This window comes from Bemisia tabaci, chromosome 1 (assembly GCF_918797505.1).
Source record: "Bemisia tabaci chromosome 1, PGI_BMITA_v3".
In the NCBI taxonomy this organism is placed as follows: Eukaryota; Metazoa; Arthropoda; class Insecta; order Hemiptera; family Aleyrodidae; genus Bemisia; species Bemisia tabaci.
Genome location: NC_092793.1, coordinates 15,442,748 through 15,469,150, shown reverse-complemented (window position 1 = coordinate 15,469,150; position 26,403 = coordinate 15,442,748). Strand labels below are relative to the sequence as shown.

The following is a 26,403-nucleotide window of genomic DNA, read 5'->3' as shown; positions in this document are numbered from 1 at the left end:
ATTGGAAACGCAGCTCGGAAATGGCTCGTGTCAGCACTCGGATCGTCACATAAACAGATCTGCAGCGGAATGCTCATCCTGGGAATCGGGATGATCTCATTGCGACGCCAGATGAAGACCACTGATTTACGGCTCAAAACAAACTTAGCGCCGCCGAGTTACGTCCACGAAGCGCTAGGCTAATCCTCGTTCCTCCGGCCGTTATGCGTAGAGTTGCGAAACGGTAAGCGTTAAGCGCAGGAGCATTAAACTTATATTTTTTTTAAAAAAATAGGAAGAAAAAAGAAGGGGGAAAAAATATTACAAGCTAACATTCCACTGGATCTGGAGTTCAGACTCTTAAAAACATTGACGAGAAGCAGTACTCTTGATTCAATAAGAATCTAGCTTAAATCAAGAACCAAGCCTCTTAATTTAAGCGGATTTCGTTTTGACTCAAGCAAAAATCCGATTGAATCAAGAGTATTTTTTCGTGTAAATGTTTTCAAGAGTCTGGACTCCAGATCCAATGTTTTTTTTTTTTTTTTTTTTTTTTTTTTTTTTTTTTTTTCCAGTGTTCGAGAAGACTGCGGGCAGGCCGCCACTCAATTTTTCATCGATTTTCATCTTCAATTCAGCTGAAAATGATTTTGTGAAGATTCGTAATTCGCCCTGGGTTTTTAGAATTTAAATATTTTTATATATTCATTTACTTATTTAATTTTTTCTCCTTTCATTTAAGTTTCAGCCTTATTTACCAAATTTACAGTTTTAACTCTTCAGAGATCCTATTTTCTGGCTTGGGCTTTGTGCCTAATTTATGAGTCTTCATTACTGAGTTGCAAGTCGATACCGGGGTAAAATCATACTAAAAATTAATTTCTTTGCTCATTAACTTAGAAGCTGGCCCTAATACTCCTAATAGCTTTTGAGCACTTGGAAATACGCAAAAACTTATCGAATAGTGGACTTTATTGTAGAAATCATGTGAGACGCCTTAAAGGATAAAAAAGTCAATAATCGGACTAACAACTCTTTCCTTAAATAAAACGAATTTTCTTCAGCAGAGAAAAAGTCTGAGCTTCCGTTGTAAAGATGAACTTTCTACATTTTTGAAATGCTTATTAATTTTAAAAATCCGGCATTTCACCAAAACGGAATGGACAAATTGTTGAGATTAAATAACGAACCCGGGTGAATAAAGTCTCTGAAGGCAAAAATTGCAAAAAAACTGTTCTAGAGATTCAAGTGCGTTTGAGTGACGAAATAAACTCCGAAAAAACAAAAACAATGACATGAAAAAACCTACTTAAATTAATGAAAGAACTGACAAGTCCGGTTGAAATTCTTTGCGACTTCAAAAGAAATCAGGGAAGGGGGCTTGCTGTACCGTTCAACCTCGCGCCGCCCCCAGCGAAATAATTTGACGTTATATTAATATTTCTTCATCTTCAGATTTAATATTATAAAGGACATTAGAGGAATAACTTGTGATAAAACTACGGGTAAAGATGCTTGCAATTCACGCCTGACAGGTTCGGGAGACAACGCGGAAAATGTCACATTTTGTGAAATTCGAAAATGTGACCGGAGTTAAATTTGGCGTGCCGCAAATTGCTCGGTTTCTCCTTCGTTTTGAGAAAATGAAAATGTAAAGGGAAGGGAAGAAAAGAGCGAAATTCTAATTGTGCCAAATGATAGCACCGAGTAAAAATAACCCCACGACAATGCTCGGAAAAAACAGACATCAAGATAAAGCAAAAGAAAGTTGCGAAGAGACGGGCACGGAGGGAGATAAAGGAGAAAAATAAATGTGCCTTAAAACATTTGGAATAAGTTGAAAGAACTAATTTAAATAACAGACCGCGTGGACTATTCCTCAGGCAGCTTTGCGTGGAGTTGGTTTCAATTTCGTAGTTCTGACATAATATCGCGAGATTAGAATGCTAATATATTTATCGAAGTTTGTAAATCTCTGATATCTCCTTTCCCGGCTGGCTGGCAGAGTGTGGAGAACCAAGAAAACCCTGATTTTTATATTTCTTTGCTAAGCTCGCTGCGTCCACAAGTTTGCTCATCCGTTCGAATTTTTTCCTCCGAAGCAGTTTCGTCCGATTTTCTCCTTTTATTCGCGATTGCCATGAAGAAAAACTTTCCTCATCCATACTCTATGCAAAACACGTTATTCGCCGCTGCTATGCACCGATGATGGAGATAAAAAAAAAACAACTAACTGACCGACCAACCAACCAGAGCAGAATTATTGCCAGGAAGTTAAGTACGCTTACTTTTTTAACGCGATTAGCCTCATTGTAAAATCATGAAAATTAAACGAAGCTGGTAAATTCTTGTTGGGTAACTAAGTAAAAATTTGTAAATAATACTTTGATAGACGTACTTCACCTTAGTTTCAGAAAATCAAAAACTTTCACCGATGCTTTTAAAAAGTTGTTAATTAGAAGTTCTTTTTTTCGGACTTTACTTGAGGTTGACTGGCCGTGTACTGAAATATTACGTAAGTAAAAAAAATAACGAAATTGAAGAAAGTAGTTGGAAAATGTTATTCTACGGTTGAATTGCGATTTTTTTCCTTCTTGAAAAAAATAACGCAACTAATCGAAACATGATAAACGTGAAAGTCCAAATGAAATTTCCGCACAATGTGTGAAAAAACGTTAAATAAGAAAACATAACAGAATTGACTCATCATTTATACTTGAAAAATAAGTTCGACCATATAGTTCCCAGCTATTTACTTCGCACACTATGACAAGAATATTCCAGTTAAAAATTTTGGAGTAAGTATAATCTAATAAATAATGATTACCTTAATCGTGTGCCAAATAATATGCTTTGCGTGTCGGTAAAGAGTTCTGGGGAAATATTAATAGGCCGCAAAAAATAAAGAGAATGTGAGTTAATAACTGGGGGAAAAAAGAGAAAAAACGAAAATTGGGGGAAAACTGCACGAAAACCGTAGGTGAAGAGCTGGAGTCAAAACTAATATAAAATTAGTACTTCCGGGCAAAACAATTTAACTTCTTTTTTCTCTTCTGCACCTATTTTCGCGTGATAGTGTTCGAGAGGGCGTTCACGACCAGCTATTCGGGCAGCTACGAAACTTACAGACCACTCATCAACACGAATAAACAGCTCTTACTTTCATGATTCACGAAATTTTTAGTACATAAGTGTGCAAAGCTCCCCGTTCACATATATACCCATTAAAAAGCAGCTGATAACAATATCAGACTAGATTGATTTCGGCTGTTGACTTAAAATTTCAACAATAAGTTGCGATTAAACTCCTTCACTTGTAATTTGTAAACTGAGCTCGGTAGGTACAATGTTCGAACCATTATTAAAAGCATGAGTATAATAATTCCTTATTTGCAAGTAATGAGCTCATGATCAGTTAAGGAAAGTATTAATTTTCAATCTTCGCGTCGAAAAAGTGTGGAGTGTATGAGGACAGGCCGCGATGAGGATTTAAAAAAAATTCATGTGTTGCAAAAAATCAGGATACGGTGTTTTTCCTTAATTTCAATTATTTCCTTACCAACGTTTTTTTTACTTTTTTAACATTTTCACGTATGATAAGGGACATTTTGGGTTCCATGAACTCATTTGCAGGGAGCTTATTTTTGGCAGGAAGATCACACGCGTAGTATTCACGTCATTTGTCCACCTCCTCGGAAAATAATTACTTCATGCGAGCAAGGATACGGTTGCCTTTTTTCTTCTTTTTTCGAACGTAATATTTAATAATAACCGGGACTTACTTATTATTAAAAAATAAAAAATAAAATATTTCCGAAATTTCATTTCAGCTTTCAATCATTTTCAAAAGATTTAATCGTAGGCAATTTTTTCCTTAAGTAAACCTAACGAAGTAGAAAGCAATGAAAAAAATACTATGCGTAGGTATTTTACTATTTTTTCCCCCGAAAATTTTGCCACCAAATTTTTTCTAAAGTTTAAAGTTAATATAAAGGATGACGGCTGACTACTCGAACAAAAAAATTAGTGTGCACAACTACTTTAGAGGGGGAAAAAACTTCGGTTAAATTGTGTTATTATAGGTGATTTGCTTCCTCATAACCGCTGGTTCCTTAGATCAGAAAAAAGGAAAAAAACATAAAATTTAATGGAACTCCCAGCCTAGCCTGAAAGATAAATCCAGAAATCGGTCGAGTGTCCTGCCAAACCTACGGTTCAGTTAAGGATTATGATATCTCCTACCGACAAACCAAGCTGAGAACCAACAGAGAAGGAAGAGAAAAATAAGAGAGAGCATTATCGAAATTTAATGATATGAGCTTTCGGGTACAGCAGCTGCAAAGAGGCACCAGATGCCCCGTCCTTTAAATTGTGATCATTAGATCGTTTATTTCCGCTTTGATTATTTATGGAAACCTCATCTGTAACCGATCGGCTCACGACCGGTCGGGGTTTTCGCTTTTTAAGGCGCTCATGCTATCATAACCGTAAACCAAAAAAACCGAAAAAGACTGATATAATTTAATTGTTCACTCTGGAGAATTAATGTGAAAGTCATTCACTTCAGTTTTCTCGACTAATAATTTCCATAGTCAGGTAGGAGATGGGACGAACCGATAGAGTTCTATCTGGGAGACTCATGGCTTGATGGATATCGTTCCTTTGCTCTCCACCCATGAATTAATATGGAAAAAAGTCCGACTCTCAGAGATATTTAGAGCGGTAATACGTCAGTGATGTGACGGTACCAAAATGTTAAGGTGGAGAAAAAGTACTTGATTCGCGTTTACACATTTCCTTGCAATAGGCGACAGAGATTAGCATTTAATTTACTTTTATCTTTTTTTCATTACGATTTCTTAACTTTATTTCCATTCTAGTAGGTAGGAAAAGATACAATGCGAATTTATAATCATCCGTACCAAGGTGTTATGATATTTTAATGAGTAATGAATTGATTTGCGGCATGAAAAGGTTTCGGTTTAACTAATTCATTGAATGTTAAAATCCTGGAGAAAAATGTGATAAAGTTGAAGGAGCCTTTTGCTTCTTGCGTTTTCAGGGAAAACAGTACCTATTACGTTTCTTACAGAGCACTAGGTTCAATTAGGCGACGACCGGCGTAAAATTGTAATTAAATCTGACAGTTTTGGGTATAGAATTAAACATATTAAAGTCTTTAATAGCTTTCCCTTAAAATTACCACTCGGAAATGGAATCTTGACGTATTGAAAACTCCGCGTTGGTTAAACATTTTTGATCGTTTTCAATGTCACAACATTTTTAATAGTTACTTTACTGGACAGGGTGACGAGTTTTTTTTTAATTCTGAAAATCTCTGACTTTCCTGGGATCTTAAAAATGAAATTTCCTGGCACTTCTTTATGTTTTCTTTCTCTCTTTTAATTTTAAACACGGTTTCTCATGAAGATTATTTACGCAAAAATTAATAAGCGTAAACTTCTTAATCTCGGAAAATTGCAGTATTTTCGCCGGAGGAAAAAATTTCCAAGTTCCGCAGAGAGATTGCCTAAATTTTAGGCCAAATTGCCGGAGTTTCCCAGAATTTTTTTTGAGAACTTGTTACCTTGTGAAAACAATTCCTAAATTGGGAGTTTTCGAGCACTTGATCCCAGTGAAAATAAATAGTCCTCCAGGGACAAAATCGTCCTTGGAATATTTGTCCCTGGAGGAGGATATATTTTCCCAATGGAGGTATCTTGTCCTACGGACAGGTATAAGTCATGGATGTAATTTTTGAAGGGCTTACCTGTCTGAGAAGAAGTCGAATTTGATCTTTCTCTTGCTGGCGCCGGTGCCGGAAGAGTGGACCGGCGAGATGCTGGAAGTGGAGGCCGGGGGAGACGAGGATCCGGTGGACGAAGAGAGGCTCCCGGTGCGGGTTCGGAGGTCGGCCGATAGGATGTGGTTCTCGAAGCTTTTGGTTCCGATATTCCCGATGTGGCCCATGTTGGGGAGGTTCCCGTTGGCGTGGGCCGCCGAGATGGCCAGGGTCGGCCGAGCGTTGCTCTTGTTTTTCCTCTTTTTCTTCTTGCTCGTGTCCGTGTCCTCGCGGAAGACAGAGCCCGAAGACGGGACCCAATCCAGGTCCTTCTTGAGGTGCCCCCGCCCGCACTTGCAGCCGCAGGCCTTGAACGCCAGGTCGTAGCCCTTCTTCGTCCAGAGGTTCTGGTGCCTCTGTCGCTCGGACCAGGAGCGGGCCCTCCCGCAGGTCTTGAGGTAGTTGAGGACGCTCTGTTCCCAGTGCTCGAAGCACTCGCGGTGCATGAACTTGCCCATGGTGCAGTTGTCGTTGTTGCACACGACTTTGACGGCGTCCTCGAGGTCGTTCAAGGGGATGGGCTGCTGGTGGTGGAGACACTCGCCGCTGGGCACGCAGCAGTGTGTGTAGTTGTCCTGGTCCAGACTCAGCGGGTCCAGGAAGAAGTGTCCTATTTCGTTGGCCGTCGCCGTGTGCCCGGCCGCCGGGGCGTGGAGGGCCACCGAGTGGTTGTTCCTCCGGGGGGCCATCGCGACAGGGAAAACGCAGGTAGCCGTAGTGGAAACTGGTAAAATCCGACGAGAGCGAAAGTGATAGTGGCGCGGCGCGGCGCGCTTCCAAGCGGCAGGCTAGCCTACAACTCGCGCTTCACGTTTTCACGCGACCAAGACAGCGGCGATGCCGGCCGGACCGCTCCACGTGTTTCTCACAACGGCGCACATTGTTCTAACACTTAACCAAGGGAAAACAAAACGAATTTTCTTTACACTTCAACGCTATTTCTTCGTCAACAAAATAAATAATGCATTTTTCTCTAAACAATTAATTAAAATTCATTTATCCGTCAACTGTTCGTAAATAGACTATGTTTTGTATACGATACGAACCTGAGATCTAGTTGAATTTGTCGCGAGAGTTCTAAATTAATTAGAGGATTGGCAGAGATTTTATATAAAAATTCACCAGGTATAAATTTTATTTCAGGAAACGGTGATGAAGTTCGCGTTTGATTCACTACAAGACGCGATTGGTAGAAAAAACTGTAGAAAATCGATTAGCGTAAATGCTCGGTTGAAAATGCTATCGGAGAATTTATTTACTGAGGATGCAGAGTTTCTTGAAAGGAAATGCCAGAATCCGTGTAATAGAACAGAAGCACCAACAAACTAAATATATTCTTTCTTTAAATAAAAACACAACAGTAAATTAAATATTTGATTTGAGATAAAACTGTAATTTTTCTTAAAATTTTGCTTTTTTGTACTTTCAGGAAAGTAAGGGGAAAACGAGAGAAGATGCAGGCGCAGAAGGAATTTGCCGGTTCGCGAAAACGACACGCTACCGCAAAAATCGAATCTCACGAAAGTTCTCGGCGATCTCGCCAACTGCGCGCGCGGAGAGTCCTCTCGCAATTTTCAAAAATGCGAGCGCGGAAAACTTCGGAGAAAAACTGAAGCCGCTCGAAAATCGCGTCGATGAAAACACCCGGACAAAAAAATTGTGAGGGAAACGTGAACACAATTTTGGTGAACTCAGTTTTTCAACGCGAATTGAAAAAACTTGAAAAACGAAGGAACGAAAAACTACGAACTCAAAATGTGCATTCAGAACTGAACTGCGGGGTCGTGAGTGGAGGAACAAAAAAAAGGAATTAAAACGTGTAAAAACAACGTGCTCGTCAACTTGAGTTCTAGCAGTACGTAAAACACAACATGAAAAAACACGATCTTGTTTCGCTTAGCACATGGTTCCCTCGCCGCTTTTGACAACCGACTGAGTTGGGAGAACACGTAATAGCGCGGAGAGTCAAGGGCACGCTACGCGCGCGACGGTGGCGCTCTCGTAGGTACTGCACTGCGGCAAAACGCCGAATCAGTTATCAAAAGTCGGGACTCGCTTCCTCTGCCAGGGCCGCGCTCGGCTCCCGCCGCGCCGCGCCGCGTCGCGTCGCGTCTTCCCGTCTTTCCGCGGGGGTGGGTAATGAGAGGGGGGGGGGGGGCACTGCGCCAGAGGATGGATGGGCAGGGGGCACAAGTGGGCTGCATTGTATAACTTGTCGGGCCGGAGTAGGACTTGCATTTTCACATCCTCGGCGAATGTGTGTACGTTCTAGCTGCACTCGTCGGCGATGCATTGCGGTGGTCGCTGATGGCTCGGTCACGGGTGTGGCGAAGCGGGGCCGAGACCAGACGCTGTCCTTGAACGCCGGCCAATGAAAGTGGGCAAAATTCACTTTTCAAGACTCCGGCACGACTTCGCGTGCACTGCCGCGTCGCGCCGCGGGGTAGATTTTCCGCCGCGCGTCGCGCAGTACAGGTTTTCTCGTGCATTAAAATGCGTGTAAAATAATCGATTTTGAGTGCGTCGAGCTCGGTACTCTGCAATCGATCGTTTGTGATGGATTTAAATGGAGGAAGAACAGAGTTATCGAATTCGCGATGAGCGACATCACCAATTTCAGATTATTTAATGTGGGAAGTGATATTTTTGGAATTGATCTGGAATATAAGAGGAATATACTTAATAGGGATTGAAATTTCGAATATTTGGCTCCTTTCCTGAATTCGAAAATATTTTTGAGCGAAAACTGACGATGTAAAAATAAGGGGGCAGACCCATCTGAAAATGTTGAAAATCTGCCTATAAATAAAGTACGTACATGGGAAAAGTAAGGACATGTCGGTAATTTGTGAAAGCGGCTTAATGTATGTGTAAAAGGAAACCAAAGCGCCTTCAATATGTGTGAATACAATCAGGACGGGCGTGGAGCACGAATAGTGGTATCCAGCAATCTATGCTAATTTGACTCGGCGCAGGGCGGCGCTAACACGTCAAGTCGCACATAGAGGAAAGCGCGAGTGAAGCCAGTGCGCCTTCAATATTTTGCACGCAACACGGACGATAGTAGAGCACGAATAGTGGTATCCGGCGGTCTGTAGGCTATTTACCGCGGCGCTGCGCATCGCGTCGTGTAACATTTACAAGAGGCCGTGTCCCTTCAATATTCTGCTGTGCAACATGGTTACTCGTCGAATCCGAATAAATGCACGCAGACATTGACCCAGCGCACGCAGATTTCAAGGTTTTTCCAAGTCAATTTTTCTGACTCTAAGTTATTTATGCAAAAATCACACAATAATCTCGCTCCATAAACTTACGTGCTCTACCGATAGACCATGCGTAAACTAACCATACACATTCGAAGGACAGACGATTAAATCGGATTCAAAGGACTTCAAGGATTCAAAGTTAATAAAGTTAACTTTGAATCCTCAATTCGATTGAACCGTTTTGAATTGTCGTTAGATATCGTATTCAATGCCGTGCCTTACCAATTGTCATTTTTCTGGCATCATGTATGCATTTTAAAGTTATATTCTATTTTATAGTATAGTTGATATTTAATCCCTGAACCTAACACAATCGCAATCTAAAAGATGTCTGCTTGCGTGAATTTCGAACTTCTAAACACAGCTGACCAAATACAACGAGGGAACTTTTGACTTTTTTACTTTTTCGCTTCCTCCGATATCCCGTTTCATTTTTAGCGCGCAAAAGGACGGAAAACATGTAATACTGAAATAAGTGCTGAATAACGATCGTTTATACCTAGGACACGAGTTGTAAGATACTTTTTTCTCGCCCTCATCGTCCAAGCGTTCTGGAAAGTTCAGCGATTACACTTTCATACTTCAATCGCTATCAACATGTAAAGTGGGTTGTGCGGTTTTGCAGTCGAGATACGTATCGGGTCGCGTTTGAACGGCGTCATCGCGAAAGGGTTTCCTGCGAGTAGTTGGGGAGTTGGGGCTTGACTTGCAGAGGGACTCCCCCTTGGGAAGTACCACCACTTCACCATCCACCCGCACCTCAGCGCCCCCCCCCCCCCCCCTGCCGCGGGAAACTCGTACACGGGAAGTAAACTAGGAGGGGTTTCAAAATGATGCGCAATATTGGGGCCCCCGCCTCCACCCTGAACCCCTGCTACGATGACGCTGTTAGCTATGCTTCGCAATAAAACTGCACTGGCTCTTACTGCTTTCCGGGGCTTTTGCCTGGTGGCGTGGCGTGCTTTGCGATAAATCGATTAATCTGTCGTTTAAACCCATGGAAAAGTATCGATAAACAGGGTGTTCGCAGCGAACACCTTAATAATCGATTATTTATCACAGCTTCAAATGGGGAAATATCAAGCACGCCACGCCACTGCTTTCGCCTAGCAACTCGGGGTTTCCTCCCCTGTAACTTTCGGTCTCAAATTTTTATTTGAGGAGTTCTGACTTCTTGCGATTCGTGCATGAAATAAAAGGGGAGAAAGTAGTTCTGAAAATTGCAATAGTGATCGTGGCCAAAGTTTCCACGGCATCGGTTTTTTCTTCCTCTTTTAAATTAGAATAATTTCATAAATCAGTACCTAAATAAATAGTTCCCAATTTTTTTAAAGATTAAATTTAAAATTTAAATTATGTCTTGGACCTTTAACTGGACGTATTTCTGCCAAATGGAACTATCTGCATTAAGACATGAGCTCCGAGACCCATAAGAATGTATGCATAACAGGGCTCACGTCATATTGCGCATAGTTCCGTTTGGTAGAAATACGTCCAACTATGCTCTGCTCAATTTAGATGTTTTCACTTTATCTGTATGGAGACTGTCAAATTGCCATAGATTTCTAGATATCAGTAATCGTGCTTCACGCTTGATCTGATCGCGCAAACGACACGATGAAGGAGTTATTATTCGAGGCTCATCAATAAAAATACCCCTATCCGTAACAGGGCCGGATTAAGGGAATGGCCGCATGGGCCACGGCCCATGGTGGCAAATTCAGGGGGCGGCAAATTTTGCAATTTTTTTTTATGTAGGAATAAAAAAATCGGATTCAGAAAAAAAAATTATCAATGAGAAAAGGGGACAAAATATCTCTTTCCTGAGAGTATAGTAATTTCAAATTTTTTCGTTTTTCTGTGAAGCAAAAGACAGCATCTTTAATTAGTCGAGTTAAGAGAGGACCTAAACACGCAATTTGGCCTGGAGCTTAGCGCAGAGAGGAATGATGACGAGGACTTGAAATGAAAAGGACAAACCCTACGCGCGGCGCGGCGGTCGGCATGTGACACATATTAGCGCCTACAAGACTGCATGAATACTTCACCCATTGCGTCAAACACAGTGCGCGTGGTCAAGAGCGGTTGGCGTGGAACGCATAGCGCCTACAAGACTGCAGTAATACTTCACGCATTGCGCCAAACACAGTGCGATCAGCGCGGCGCAGGCGCAGCGGCGGTGGAATAAGTTAAAATTATTAAACCACATTTATGTTTGTTCTTTCACAATTTTTTGGGTTCATTTCTTATAAATGGAGGACCTTGTCCACACAGAGACAGGTTTACGGAACTTAACTTTCGCGCAAAGTTCCGTGAAATTTTACTGGTATATAGTGTTGACAGGGCTTTCGCAAAAAATGTATCCAACATGAGTAAGCAACATGACAACGCGTCTTTTGCACCCCTCCCCCTCCGGCAAGCTCACTTGATGGTTTTTATTGATGTTTCAAAACGAATGAGGAGGGGACGGCAAAATACAGGCGGTCCATGGGTGGCAAGTAGCCCAAGTAGGTAAATCCGGCCCTGATTCGTAAATAAAACTAATGGCAAAGACGTTGTTTAAGCCACAAGTAATAGTTCTACAGGGCTAAATGTGGTCCAATCGTTAACTTCTCTGAGGGTCTCTTAAACATTGTTTTAATTATTCCTATTATTTATTGCTGATGGAAAGGGTTTAATATAGAGAAAGCCAAAATAAAAACTAGGAATCATGTAAATTATTACGGGAACAATTGATACTGCACGAAAAATAAAGTTGACGAGGCTCCATATCAAAACTACTTGGTCGATGGTGAGAGGTCAGAGAAATCCCATTCTCTGTCATAAGAGTTTTGAATATTTGCACAATTTATATTTGGCACTCAGACGTCTCGAGTCGCAGACTTTCAAGTGATTTGCAGCTCGATTTCGGGATTTTTGACCCTCCTACAATGCTTTTGCGAGGCTGAGAGCAGACAATCGTCATATCGCGGGTCAAAATCTCCCTGTAGGCACCTATTGTTGCTCTGCTACAGGCCACGCCCATGTAATCATACTTACAGTAATTATTACATCTCTCGTCTAGTTAAGGCTGTCAAGCGAATTTTTCGTTTTTGGGACCCGCGATCCCGATAACATATTGTTCCCGCATTAATGGCCAAGGTGTCGCGTTATTAAACGCTTAAATTAACCGTGAATAAACAGTCGAAACCAAGGGACCCGCGCCGAAAAAAACCCCGGGAGCGAAAAAAAATTAGCAAATGGGATTCGGTATTAATCGTGATGTATTTTTAATTACCCCCCGTCAATGCTACCGTCGTGGATTCACCGAGGTTTTCGGGGTCTTCGGGGCCGTAAGACGGCGGCGTGATTAGGAAACCTGCAAAAAAAAGATTTTCGGACCGCTGGCGAGATAAGATCGCTGTACGTACCGCAACTGCCCACTGATGGCCGATTGCTGATTAGAATACCTAGAGAGGGAGAATAAAATCAAATAGGCGACGCAATGGGGAATTGCATAAGAGAATTCGGGAAGCCGAACCAAGGCGCGGAAACGGCTGCCAAGTTCACCGACAAAAACAATACATTTTCCCCTAAAATTCAGTATTAAAAAGAGGAAAGCGGCAATGGTGGACCGGATTGGTGTCGGCCGAGCAGAAATCTAATTACGAATGTGTGAATCTCGCTAGGCATTGGACAATAGCCGCGCGCGTACGGCAATAAAGAGAAAAAAGGAAACACAGCCGAAAAGGATCGATGAGATATTTGTGCAGCTTAATTGTGCGTAATTATTCTGGGGGAAGGGGGGCCCGGGCTCAAGGGCAGGGGGCGGGGGTGGGCCCCGGCGAAGTGGCCCACAGACCGGGCCCCGATCTGGAGTGGCAAGATCTCCGGTGCAATTAGGCATGATTTCGAACGCCCATTTTATATCCGCTCCTTCCCGCATCGTGATCCATGTTGGCAAATAACGCAGCGTTGTCGCAACTTTCGGGTGGGAATTTAGGTAGACTTTTGGGCTGTTGCGACTTTCTGGCATAATTTTTACTAAAGAATTCTCAAAGTGCAAATCGTCAATGGGCGCTTATCGATTGTGGCTCTTTTGCGCAAATGATGGTGCATGGATTCGGGGTGACAGAGGAGATAGAAGTTATCAAAAGGTCAATATCTGGCCTAACCTTAATGCAAGGTTAGGTTAGGTTGGTTTCTCCGTTTGCGCTTTTGGACGGCTACTTATTTTTAAAATTTGCGCTCATTGCCTACGACTTTTGTGCCCCTGGTTTTGTCGCTTTCAGATCGTTTCCATTTTTACAACCAGGAATGTGTAATGCAGAGTTGAAAAACATAGATGACAGAAGCTTGTGTCCTACGACCACGGTCTCAACAAACCCAAGAAGAGAGGACGGATTCGACTACTTGCTCAAGCATTGGTGTATATGAACTTACGGACACCAATGTGTTTACATTCAAAATTGATCGAAAATCAATTCAAATTTGAATTTTCCCGATTTTTTCCCAACAGTTTCCCGATTTTTCTAGATTTTCTGCGCGAAAAAATTGACACTCATTCAATGAACTGAATCAAATGTTTCATTCCTGCATGTGATGAACTTCATGCATTTTAAGGATGCTTGACACACCCATAATTTCCTGATCCAAGGCCAACTTTACTGATGACATCAAATTTCCTGATATTTTCCGGTTTTCCGAATTTCACCGACGTTCGGAACCTTCTCATAGCAGCATCCACAGGAAGTTGCGGTGCGGTTAACGCGGCAACATCGTGGTCGGGCGAACCGGCGCTAAACGCCTGGAAATCGAAATGGACGCGATAATACTGAGCTTAGCGCAAGCCGTATCCTCGTTTTTCGTCCGTATAATTTCCACTCACCTATTTATCCCTTTTTACGACTGATTACTACTTTATGGTTTTGCTTTCGTTAGTTTCGTTACCGCGCGCTCCTCACATTCGGGCATTCGAGGTTCCCGCGTCCCGCCGCGAGCTTTATGATTAGCATTGTTTGCTATTCGGCTCGAGTCGATCCTATCATTATTCGAAGGAAATGCGGCGTGTCCGATTCTCATTCCGAATCCAGACCCGGCGAGGCTTCGTGGTTCAACAAGAAACGATCCGATTTTCATAGATTCACCTCTTTCCGTGGCATGTCGATACCGTTGATGAGAGAGAATCTTCAAAGAAATAGTACGGTCGTCAATCCAGCGTTTTAGTGCACGACGGAAGAAATGGTCGAAATGAAAGTAAAATGTACAGACTCTAAAACGTCTAAATTTTCAAAAATTCCATATTTTTCAAGGGCTTGGGTATGCAACCCGCACTAAATTGGACGTATTATTATTCTAAACGAAACCAGAGACTAGTAGGAAAGATAGAGTGTGCTCTTTTGAACTGCTTAAGAAACGATGGAAATGTGGGGGTGATTCCTTTCGGAAAATTGTAAGAGTGGGACTTTACATTTTGTCAAAACGAACTAAGTGCCGAAATATGCTAAAACATGAGCTGTGAGCATGGGACAAGAGCGTTGTGGACAGGTCTCATGAGTTAAAGACTCGGATTTTTATGTAATAGTCATGGATGGCTACATTTAAACAGCATTAATTGTGTATTCAATCTTGCCTTGACGTTAAAGTTGAAAATCTACATTTGGGACGTATTTTTTGACAACTCTAATTATGAAATTTGATTAAACGATTCATATAAAATTTTCATATTTTATCTTTCTTGAAAATACCCACCCTGCACGAAGGATCAAGGGCGCAGCCGGAGAAGGAGCATGGTGTATTGGCATAGGTATCTCAATTTCTAAGTGAGCCCTGGTTTACACATAAATCTATACTTCCTGGGGCTCATAGGGAAATCGAAAAACGCTATTTTGCCAAAAGAGCGACGTATTGGTCGATATGCGTCAAAAAGTTGCCATCAAAATGGTATTTTCGACCCTGGTGAGAAACTTTGGTATCAAAAATTCAAAATTCCGATCAAAACTGAACAGATAATCAAAGTAGTTGTCAAATGAAGTACATACCTAGCATTAATAGGAACTAAAAGCCCTTGTCAAATTTACACCGCAATCACACGCTGAATGTGGGAGCTGAATGTGGCTTGAATGTGGAAGTCATCGACCCGATTCCTGAATTTTGAGCGTGACGCGCAAAATTCAGCAACGATTCTCAGCAACCATCGGACCAATTTTGAATTTGTCTGAACTATTTGAGTAGATCTGATACACATCTGGATGAAAATAACTCGAATTTGCTAAATTTCAGCCGTTGGGCGATGACTGTTGACTTCCACATTCAGGTGCTAAATTCAGCGTCTGATTGCGGCATGAAATCAGATAATATCGGCAACTTGAGGTGATAGAGCCACAAAATTCGTTTACAAAACGCGTAGGCATGTTACTAAATAATTTTCTGAGGTAGGTAGGGAAACAAAACTACGGCCTTAACATCATCCCCATTGCCCGAATTGTAGGGAGATAAATAGGGATATTCGAGGGATGGGAGGTTGGGGAGCTGTGGGAAGGGGGTCGAAGGGCGTTAAGGGTAGAGTAATTTACAAGCAACAACATTTCAACGTCACAGAGAGGAGGCGAGAGGCGATCGGCAAATGAGGATGATCGCGTTTCGGAGGGTTTAAAGGGGGCCGAATTTTGATCTCCTTCGAAAGGTTAGGGCAGGTTAAAGGTACTTCCAGAGGATCCTTGACATCCAGTTGTCCACGCACGGGTCAGTCGAGGGGAAATGGAAGATTAATGGGGAAAAAACGGCGGGAGCGCCACCCGCCACCGGCCGCTACACTTCGTCGCTTGGCTGACATAAGGGCGTAACTACACATTGAGATGAGCCTGGAAAAGCATTGACTTGTATGGAGCCCAGGGTTCATCGATCAGATTGTAGTTACGCCCTTATGTCAGGTAGGCGACGACTTGGCAGCATCTGACCAAGAACCGCCTTGGAAGGCTTTACATGTTGTCACAACTTCAGAGAATTCAGGAGGCATGGGCGCTTTCGGACCGAAAATCAAGCATAAAAAAGTTGTTGGAGCGGGGTTTTTCAGCTTAAAAATTGCCTTTGCTTTAAAGAAACAATTTTTTTTTTTTTTTTTTTTTTTTTTTTTTTTTTTTTGGAAAGAATAATAAATGCAGTTTTATTTATTTCATTCATTAGTTGGACGTATTTCTACCAAACGGACCTATGTGAAGGTGAGAAATATGGGGTGTGCTCGTTAGTTCTCTGGCCGTAAGAGTGAATGAGAATAATAAAGCGCCAGTGACGTCAGCGGCAACGAACGTGGAGAAGCGCGACGGGGAGTTCTCGCGCGGGACTCTTTAACTCATGAGCCCTGTTCACAACGCTCTCGTGCCATGCCCGCGGCTCATGAATACCGCATTCAGTTGGCACATAGGTCTCTTTGATAGAATGTAATATCCCGCTTTTCCAATTCTTCAAAAGGAATCACGCCCACTTTTACATTGCTTCTTATGCAGATTTCTAGAGCACACCCCATATTTATCACCTGCACATAGTTCTGTTTGATAGAAATACGTCCAGTTGAGAACTACAAACGAGGGGCTTGGAAGACATGACGCTCAAGTGCGGTTTTCGAAAAAATTGAGATATCGATGGTTTCAACTAAACTTAGTCTGAAAATATATTCTGTGAAAAATTCACTACTAAAAGCCAATTTTTATGAATGAAAAAGTGATATTAAACTTTTTTTGCACCTTAAAGGCTCCATGTAATTTTGAAACTTCATTTTTCAAGATTACAGAAAACGTTGCGAACAGTGTAATTTTTGTGATAATCCATGACGGGAGGAAATGAGAATACTGAAATTTCATAACTCTCTGAAAGAACTCAAGGCTAAAATCTTTGCAGTCTACTTAAAATGGATTATCGACTTCAATTTGAGTAGTAGATCGCGTGTTGATGAGCGATCATTTACTTATGATACGCATCTGTGCAAGCGCCAGAATTTGCAGCGCTAATTTGAGTCATTAACTGTTATAGACAATCATACATTTTCCGTGGGAGATCTCGGTAGAATTGAGGATTAGAAGTGACGCAATGTGCGTGGAGGAGAAACTTTGCACGGATCGGCAACCATGAGTCGAGAAGAGAGTATAGGTGAAAGAACGCTATGAGCTTTCCGTAACGGAAGGTAATTTATGTGTGCGCTCGGGGAAAAAATAAATCTTTAAATATATCTAACGATGAATTATTATGTTTCGCTTTTTTTGTTTTTTTCCGATGAACATGAGCCAATATTATTCCTCACTGAAGTCGACGGTTACATATTGTACGTATTCCAAACGCGAGGATCTCGGAGCCAGGTTCGAGGAGCGAGGATCTATGTTGACTAGGTGAAAACGTACATTAAAATCCGTAGAGAGACACCTCACATGGAGAAAAAAAAAAAAAAAAAGGTGTTTGCATCTTGAGGATTTTTTATACCGTGATGTAGGTCGGTACACAGCAAGGCGTCGATACTCCAGCAAAATCCAGAATTCAAAGTAGAATAAACGGACCATAACGTCCGATTTTTTTGCTTAAATTAACCCATGGTATAGTTTCAGACACTTTGCATAGAATTACTTTTTTCCATAAACTAGACCATTTCCAGGAAAATCGATCATAAAAACAGGGCCGGATTTACCTACTTGCCGCTCATGGGCCGCCTGTATTTTGCCGCCCCATCTAATTCGTTTTGAAACATCAATAAAAACCATCAAGTAAACGTGCCAGCGGGGGAGGGGTGCATAAGACTCGTTTACTCGTGTTGGACATATTTTTTGGGAAAGCCCTGTTAACACTACTAGCAAAAGTTCACGGAACTTTGCGCGCAAGTCAAGTTCCGTAAACCTATCTCTGTGTGGACAAGGCCTTCCATTCATAAGAAATGAACGAACAAATTATGAAAGAACAAACATAAATGTAGTTTAATGATTTTAACTTCCGCCGCCGCGCAGACAGCACTGTGTTTGACACAATGCGTGAAGTATTCCGACAGTCATGTAGGCGCCATGCGTTTCACGCCGACCGCTGCTCTACGCGCACTGTATTAGGCGCAATGCGTGAAGTATTCGTGCACTCTTGTAGGCGCTACGCGAACCAGCGACTGCGCTGTGCGTTAGGCGCAATGCGTGAAGTATTCATGCAGTCTTGTAGGCGTTATGCGTTTCACGCCGCCCGCTGCTGACCGCACTGTCTTTGACGCAATGCGTGAAGTATTCATGCAGTCTTGTAGGCGCTATTATGTGTTACATGCCGATCGCCGCGCCGCGCTGAGTGTTTCTCTTTTATATCTCAAGTTCTCGTCATCATTGCTCTCTGCGCCGCGCCGTTCCAGGCCAAATTCCGTGTTCGGCTTCTCTCTTAGTCTTAACTCGACTAATTGAAGATGCTGTCTAATGTATCACAGAAAGACGACAAAATTAGAGATATACTCTAGGGAAATGAGAGATTTTGTCACCTTTTCTCGTTTGTAATTTTTTTTTTCAAAATTCGATTTTTTTTTAGAAAATTGCAAAATTTGCCGCCCCCTTGATTTGCCGCCATGGGCCGCGGCCCATGTGGCCACCCTCTTATTCCGGCCCTGCATAAAAATCGCCCTACCGAACTTCGTCATTAAAAAAACGAAGATGCCCGAAATGCGAACACCTTCTTTATTTTCTTTACGCAATCGATGGTTCTTATTCTGTAAAGGTGAATGTCCACATGAAAGTGAACCTTGCCCCGCAAAATCTTAAAATTAAGTTATTCAATCCTGACCGTAGAAAAGTACTGTCAGTGCATTTCCGGCTAAGAAATTTCTCGAAAAGGTTCAGAAAAAAGAGGTTTCGGCGGTCCAAGAATTTTATTATCAAGAAACGCAGTATTTGAAAAACTATCTAAAGTTAGAATTCGTCATGTTCATGGGGAAACATTGTAGCTCCTGATGAAAGTGCAACTTAGTACCCTCTATCGGCCCAAAAATGAACCGAGCCGCTGGCAGCCTACTCTTTATACGAAGAGTACGTTCTTCCTTTGAAGCATCAAAATCTGCAGGCAAAAGTTTTATAGCGAAATTCCTGTTATTTCAGCGAAAAATTCCTGTCGCAGTATATTTACTGGGAATTGATGATCTAACAGGAATTCCTCCAAGTGCAGGTGTAGATTCCTGTATCCTAAGAAGACAAGGGAGCTGAAAGGTTTTGCCACCATAAGCTGTCGTAAGCGAGTTCTCTGAAATTTTCTTAAAAGCATGAGACTATACTTGCTGTCGGAGGACACCTCATCACAATTTCTACTTTATTTGTTACTCATTTTTTTATTTTTTTTTTTATTTTTATTTTTTTTTATTCAACGAAACCGAGCCAATATCGTCATTCTTAATCATCATTCATAATTCATAAAGCATGGTACTATACTTTTTGTCGGGGAAAATTGGTCACAATCCTTCTAGGACACCTCATCACAATTTCTACTTTATTTGTTACTCACTTTTTTTTTATATTCAACGAAACTGAGCCAATATTGTCATTCTTAATCATCATTCATAATTCATAAGCACGAGATTTGCCCTCGAAACGGCCGTTGCAAAGTGCACATTCGTGGAAACACGATGTTTTCGAACAATCATGCGGAAACACTTGAGCGCACATTGAGAATTGACAGTGACATTGGCGAGCAATGAAAAATGATGTGACAGAGGTTTAGCAAATCTGCATAGAAAGATCTCACCACTGATGGTCATTTTGCCCGCCAGATTTCTAAGGAGCGATCAGTTGCAGTGAAGAGTGAACGTTACCCGGAGAGACGACTCTCCCTCAGGCGAATTGATACTATTCTCTCCATTAAATTCTATGCTATTAGACTATAGTTCATGCTTCATACTAAACTGGAAATTGCCAAATATTATATAGGAAAGCATATATAGACCAACATTCGGTAAGCTGGCCACAAGGTATTTCATTGCAAAATGCCCGTACTCAATCAATGAATTTTTGAATGTCAATGAAAGAATTTAAGACGATTTGTATGTAAACATGTTTATACCTATCAGTACCTTTATTTAGAAAATGACGTTTTTGTGAAGCCAAATGTGCAAAAAGCAAAAGAATAAATAAATAAATAAACTTATAAGCAAGAGGGTGGTAAAATAGTGGTGGGTGCATACTATTTTGTGGTGAGAATAAGGCCAAAAAGTTCAAAAATATTCTTCACATAGGTGCATAAAAAAGCTCTACTAAACACGTGAGCACATCCAGATTTTAGTTTTTTCACACTTCTTGGCGACTGACATGCAGCAGAAACGAAGACTACGTGTTTCCGTGCCATGCTCCAGAGACTTACGGAGCGATGCTGCCGTTACGGAAATTAATACAAAGAGAGAATATTCCTCGACATGGAAACATAAACACCCGACAGTCCGGCAGAGTCCAACGGGATTGGGAAATGTGAGATTCAAATCGATGAGCGACCAAAGAAGAAGTGTCGCAGTGTCGCACTGACGGTGAGGAAACGTCTGACGCAAATTTTCCGCGGAAGTCATTATCGCACGTCTCAACGTCTGAGGCGCCATCCATACTCTGATTAATTTTCACCGTGATCGAGCTTCCCTGGATATCGAGCGATGTGTCGCAAGTAACGAGGATCCTAAAATTGCGCGTGCTTGGGCCGATCGTAGAGAACTACGTCGGATTCATATCGACATCCTGCCACTTTAGAATATTTCCTGACTGCCACTAGGTAACAGAAAAACAAAAGGATGGCAGTGTGTGTGTAGCCCTGTTGTGCCCTAACACTCCTAACAGCTCCATACAGGCGACTGACACCAGTGCGCCTTCAACATATTGCTATGCAACACGGCCGATTGTCAAGTACGAATAGTGGCATCCACAAATCTATGCCGTAATTTTAAATAGCGCGGGGCGGCACGAACGACGAACGCGTAGTCTCGCACCTATGGACGAGTGAAATTGGACGTGTTCCTGTCAAACGGAACTATGTGCATTATGTCGTGAGCTCTGTTATGCATATATTTTTATGGCTCTGGGAACTCATGTCTTCGTGCACATTGTTCTGTTTGGCAGAAATACGTCCAATTGAAACCAGTGCGCCTTCAATATTTTGCAACGCAACATGAACTACGAATAGCGGAATCCTTAAATCTATGATAGTACGATAAATTTGAATCTGCCAAATTTCATTTTGGCAGATCTGAATCATCTCGAGCGGCCACCGCGATCTGCCCAGGCGGATCAGAATATGCCTCAAAACTTAAGCGGATCAGAATTTGCCCGGGCGGATTTTGATCTGCCCAGGAATCGGAATCTGCCCGCAACATGTGAATTGTTAAAACTGAAATTTTTTGTTCCCGTGTTAATTTTGAGACTGAGTCAACTTTCACTTTATATACAGATTCATTTTACTGTAGTTGACTTGAAATGACTTTAATTACCTTCAAAAATAAGTTGGAGACTTTTTTGGCTCGATCTACGAGTGAATAGCTTCGATTTAAATCTTTAATATTAGAACAGAATTTTAATATTTCTAGAAGTGTTCTGGTATAACCACTGTGCAAAATATAACTATATTCCGAGATAATCTTTGATATATCTTCGAGGTAATCTTTTGTGTTAGTCACCGTACGTAAAAATTGCTTAACTCCAATGGAAATTGAATGCCGGTACGCATTCTTACTAACCTAATCATACCTAGTAAAAAATGTGTCTGGTATAAACACTCGACGACATTCAAACAGAATAAAAATGTTCCAAAGCTTCGTGAGTTGTTACCGATTTTTAACAGTAAACAAAATACGTCCCATTGTCTCAATCAATGCGACAACGCAGTGTTGGCACGTTATGGTAATGCGATTTGAGTGAAGTTTGAGCTTCCGTGAAACAAAAGTATGGGAAAACCGAGGAGACAAATGTCGAATTAATTCATCGATTTTTTGAACTTCTCGAAGTGCATGACGGATGGGTGGCACGTATGATTCAAGCAGACCAGTCATAGTGTTTTGGTGCGCCGCGATGTAAAACATAACGCACATTAGAAAAACAAAGTTTGTGCTAATCATAACGCTTTCGTAGAAAACACGTGAAGGGCTTTGCTGGAAAAATTGCAAATAAATGTTGCAAAAATTGCGCAACTTTTTCCATTGTTCTTCATAGCCCGAAAGCATTTATGCTCATGCATATTTCAAGGATGAAATTTTTTGTATTGCTGGCAATTTTTCGAAAATATTGTATCCTCCAAATCCATATACACAACATTAAGATTAGGTATATAAGCAGTTGCATATCGTGCAAGTTTTTAAAATGAGTGAATATAGCAAAAATTTGGCTTGCCATGATGGTGAACAAAAAGAAAATATGCATCAAAAATATATGACTCAACCATTTCTATGTATGAGAATGAGGTAGGTAGTTGAAGGGCTCAATGGATTAACATGGTAAGAGACGTATTTGGAGGAGTTGAGCTATTGATTATTTTAAATAAAGTCAGACGTAAATTATTCTTTGTAAAAAAATAGAAAAGTTGAAAGTCAACTTTTACTCTACAAATACTAGTTTAAAAAATTTTCTCAAAATTTGGTTCCAAGTCGTTTCTTAACTTTAGATTTAGTTTTCTTTCCTTTTCAGAAAGGCTCAAATTAGGGTCTATTAATGATTTTGTTGAGTTTGAAAGGTAAATGATTACTGAAAAAATCTTCAGTTTGCCCCCAGGAAACATTTGTTCTTCGACAAAGAATGATTCTGCTTCATTTAAGCTACTGATAGCTTATCCCGATCTCTTTTATTTCTTATTCCCAGAGAAATTCTGTTTCAACCAAGATTAAGAAAACTGTTCGGATTCAAGAAATTAAAAAAAAAAAAAAAAAAAAAAAAAAAAAAAAAAACGCAAATTAAAGAATCTTCATGCTTGAGCCAGGCACTTCTTTCAGTGATTTAAACTACCATTCGCGCTCAACTTTTTATATTAGATTTTAATGTTGTGGAAAATGAATCCACATTAAATAGTGTGACATTTATGAAATATTCGTAAGATTGATGTAGCGATAATGCATTAAAATGCATTCCACTGCTGAAACAACACAGACGGAGCAAATGGATAAGTACTTTTGCAACTTTTATCATTGGAAATCGAATATGACCGACAGCATAATTTGAATTGATCAGTATTTAGAATGGAGCCAGTAGTTACAGAATTTTAAATACATGGAATGAAAATCAAGCTAGACATCTAACTGTAACTATCAGGAAATATAAATTGGAATTTCATTTGGAAAAACATCGCAAAAGCACACGAACTGTCCTGGGTCAGAAACACGGCGAAGAAGCGCAATAGAGCGCCTTCAATTTTCCGAATACTTCCTTCAGTGCGTTGTGACTGCGGTCGGCGCACAGTGCGGCATCCCATGGACAAAAATCGAAAATTGACTTGCTAAATTTCCAAATATTGTTATGATATTCGTGATCAGAACAACATTTCTGACACGAGGGTATACTTGTTTTCTTTATTTTCTTCCAAAAACACATTTAAATATGAGTTTGAAGTGGAGGTTAATTCGACCGAGAGGGAGCTGTCCCATAAGAAATACACAGCATCTTGGTTGTCAACTTTAGATAAACTTTTCTCGATAACTAGGGATAACCCTCTGGGTGGTTAGCATTTTCTCATTCTAAGTAGGCCCAACTTCAATCCTGCCAAAGAACTTTTGCGACTTTTTGCGACTATCGGAGATATTTGCATTTAAAAATTGGTTGAAATCAGGTTATTTGCGAAATGTCATTCCCGGGCAGTCGGGGATTACCATTGTTCCGGGTGAAATTGGCTTTTCCGGGTAAAATCGAGTTTTCCGGAAAATTGGAGGGTGATTGAAAGAAACGGACATCATATTCGGATTCAGCGCCTCAAAATACATGAAATTCACCCTACCTTGTCCGGGAGAAATTTGTTTTCATTTTTGTGCCTAAACAGTGAAATTGAATGTCATGTCATAACTCCTAATTACGTGTATTCAGCTCATAACCACTTATGACCTATTGTACCAGCTCTCGGATGCTGGAAAAGTCAAAATCCGTTAAACAAAAGTCGGGGGGGGGGGGGGGGCTAAATTGATCATTTCATGCCGTTTATGGTTCCCTAGGTCCATTTTGACGGTGCCCTTGATTTTTGTCCACGCCGCTTATGGAAGTGCCGCACTGTGCGGCGCGGCGCGCGTCGCAAAATTCCACCGGCTTTCGCTTGTGGTTATTCGCTTCCAGAAAAATTTCCGTTAGTGGTTTTCGCTGCTTAAAGAGTATTCTTATAAATAAGGTTTATTACTTCTTCGATCGATAATGAGCACGTTGAGGCTGAGGGCTACAGTCGGAGGGGCTGGGGCTCAGCACTACTGCTTGTAGTTGGCGCGATTTTACCTGAATAGGTGTAAAGGCTCAGCGCCGAGTTGCTTTTCTGTCTTTGGCAGAGTGGATAATACTATCATAACCCCTTCAATGTATTAGGCTCACTCAGTAAATTCAATTTATAAATTTAATAAAAGTTGAGACGGACTTCAGTTAGGGCATCATGGAAGTGGCGTGGCGTGAATAATCGATTATCGATATCTCGCCATTTGAAACTATGGTAAAGAATCGATTACTAAGGTGTTCGCTGTGAACACCCTGATAATCGATCTTTTTTCATAGGTTTAAATGGCATAACAATCGATACATCGCAATTTACGCCACGCCACTCCATGATGATCCATGATTCCATGATGATCATGGAATAAATCGATTGAGGACGCTTTTTGCGAGTCTCCGGAATTGCGTAGCCGCGAACTTGTGAGATCTCATCAGCTCGGTGACCGAGGAGCTGCCATGAATCGATTGTTCTTCAATTTAAACCTACGGAAAAGGACCGATCATTAGAGTGTGCGCGATAAACACTTGAATAATCGATTCATTATCATGGCTTCAAATGGGATAAGATCGATTGATTGAGATTGTCGAGATCGGAGACCAAGGAGCTTCCATGAATCGATTGTTCTGCAAGTTAAAACTACGGAAAAGGATCGCTTATCAGAGTGTGTGCCATAAACACCGGTGGCGTGGCGTGAATTGCGATATATCGATTTTTATGCCATTTAAACCTATGGGAAAGTATCGATAAGCAGGGTGTTTGCAGCGAACACCTTAATAATCGATTCTTTACCATACGTTTAAATGGCATAACAATCGATATATCGCAATTCGCGTCACGCCACTGATAAACACATAATAATCGATTCTTTACCATGGCTTCAAATGGGATGATATCGATTGTCGAAATTCGGGGGACGCGGGGCCAGGCGCGGTCCAAGGGCAGCTGCGGTGGCCCGGGCCCGGTCGCTCACGAAGAACTCGCATTAGCCGCCGATATTAATCCGGTCATCATCGGCCGGGTCTCGTGACAATGTTATTAAATCAGAACTCTCAGGGCCGCCGCACAGTGGATCGAGTCAATTAGAGAGGTCGGACGTGAAATTTTTTATTAAAACTGCAAATTTTGATGTTTATTTCGTCACATTTTAAATTTCAAGGGGTGCCTACAGAGGAGAATTTCACGAGAAAAGCAAAGGAGCCACTTTCAGAACCACAAAGTTTTGTATTAACGGAGTTGCACTGAAAAAAAAATCTCGGTGTATTTACTAAGAAAAGGGTAAAATTACCAAGAATTCGGGGCTCTATTTGATCCCAGTTTCTTCTCGGTAAAATTACTATTTATGGAATGGTAATTTTACCGAGAAATCTCGGTAAAATTATTGAACTTTCTCGGTAATTTTACTGGACCTTGGTAAAAACGCCAATTTTTTTTTATCGACTGTGGTAGAATAACTGAGATAAAATGGCAAAGTTACCGGGAATTAATTACCAATAAAAGTGGTATTCTCACCTGAAAAAACCAGTAAAAATACCGGTTTTTAGGTAAGCTTACCAGTCTGTCTCGGTAAAATTACCAATAATTGGTAAAAAAAAGTGAGATGGTAAAGGTACCAACGGACCTTGGTAAAAATGCTGAGAATTTTTTTTTCAGTGTGCAAGCGTTTAGAGTTTCGAAATTTTGTCCAACCTCTCATACTGACTCGATCCACTGTGCGCCGTTGCCGAGCTCCACTCGCTTCCAGAGACGAATGCGGACCAGATAAAAAGAGACAGTATATTTCAGAGACCCCAAAGCAATGTAATCGAGCGAGGCTAAAGTTCCATCCGGAGCTCATAGTCCAGGCAAATAAGCCATAAAAGGGGCTATAGCCTGCAAAAATCCCGGGTAGCAATGTTTTCATCGATTCCTATGTAATTT

At 41.3% G+C, this 26,403-nt stretch overlaps 1 protein-coding gene across 3 annotated transcripts in view; it reads right to left on the bottom strand.

Annotated features, from left to right (window-relative positions):
• The window catches only part of LOC109039439 (hdc homolog, cell cycle regulator), a 298,819-nt gene that overhangs the window by 246,208 nt on the left and 26,208 nt on the right, over nt 1–26,403 (bottom strand). Inside the window, exon 1 of one of the 3 annotated variants that reach the window (XM_019054916.2) lies at nt 5,750–7,775. The exons of 1 other annotated variant lie outside the window; for it this stretch is intronic. In XM_019054916.2, the coding sequence (XP_018910461.1) occupies nt 5,750–6,510 (761 nt within the window). In that variant the 5' untranslated portion in view covers nt 6,511–7,775. Of the gene's footprint in view, nt 1–2,806; nt 5,513–5,749; nt 7,776–26,403 lie in introns of those variants that run through there. One more of the 3 variants, XM_072296780.1, reaches the window with a different exon arrangement.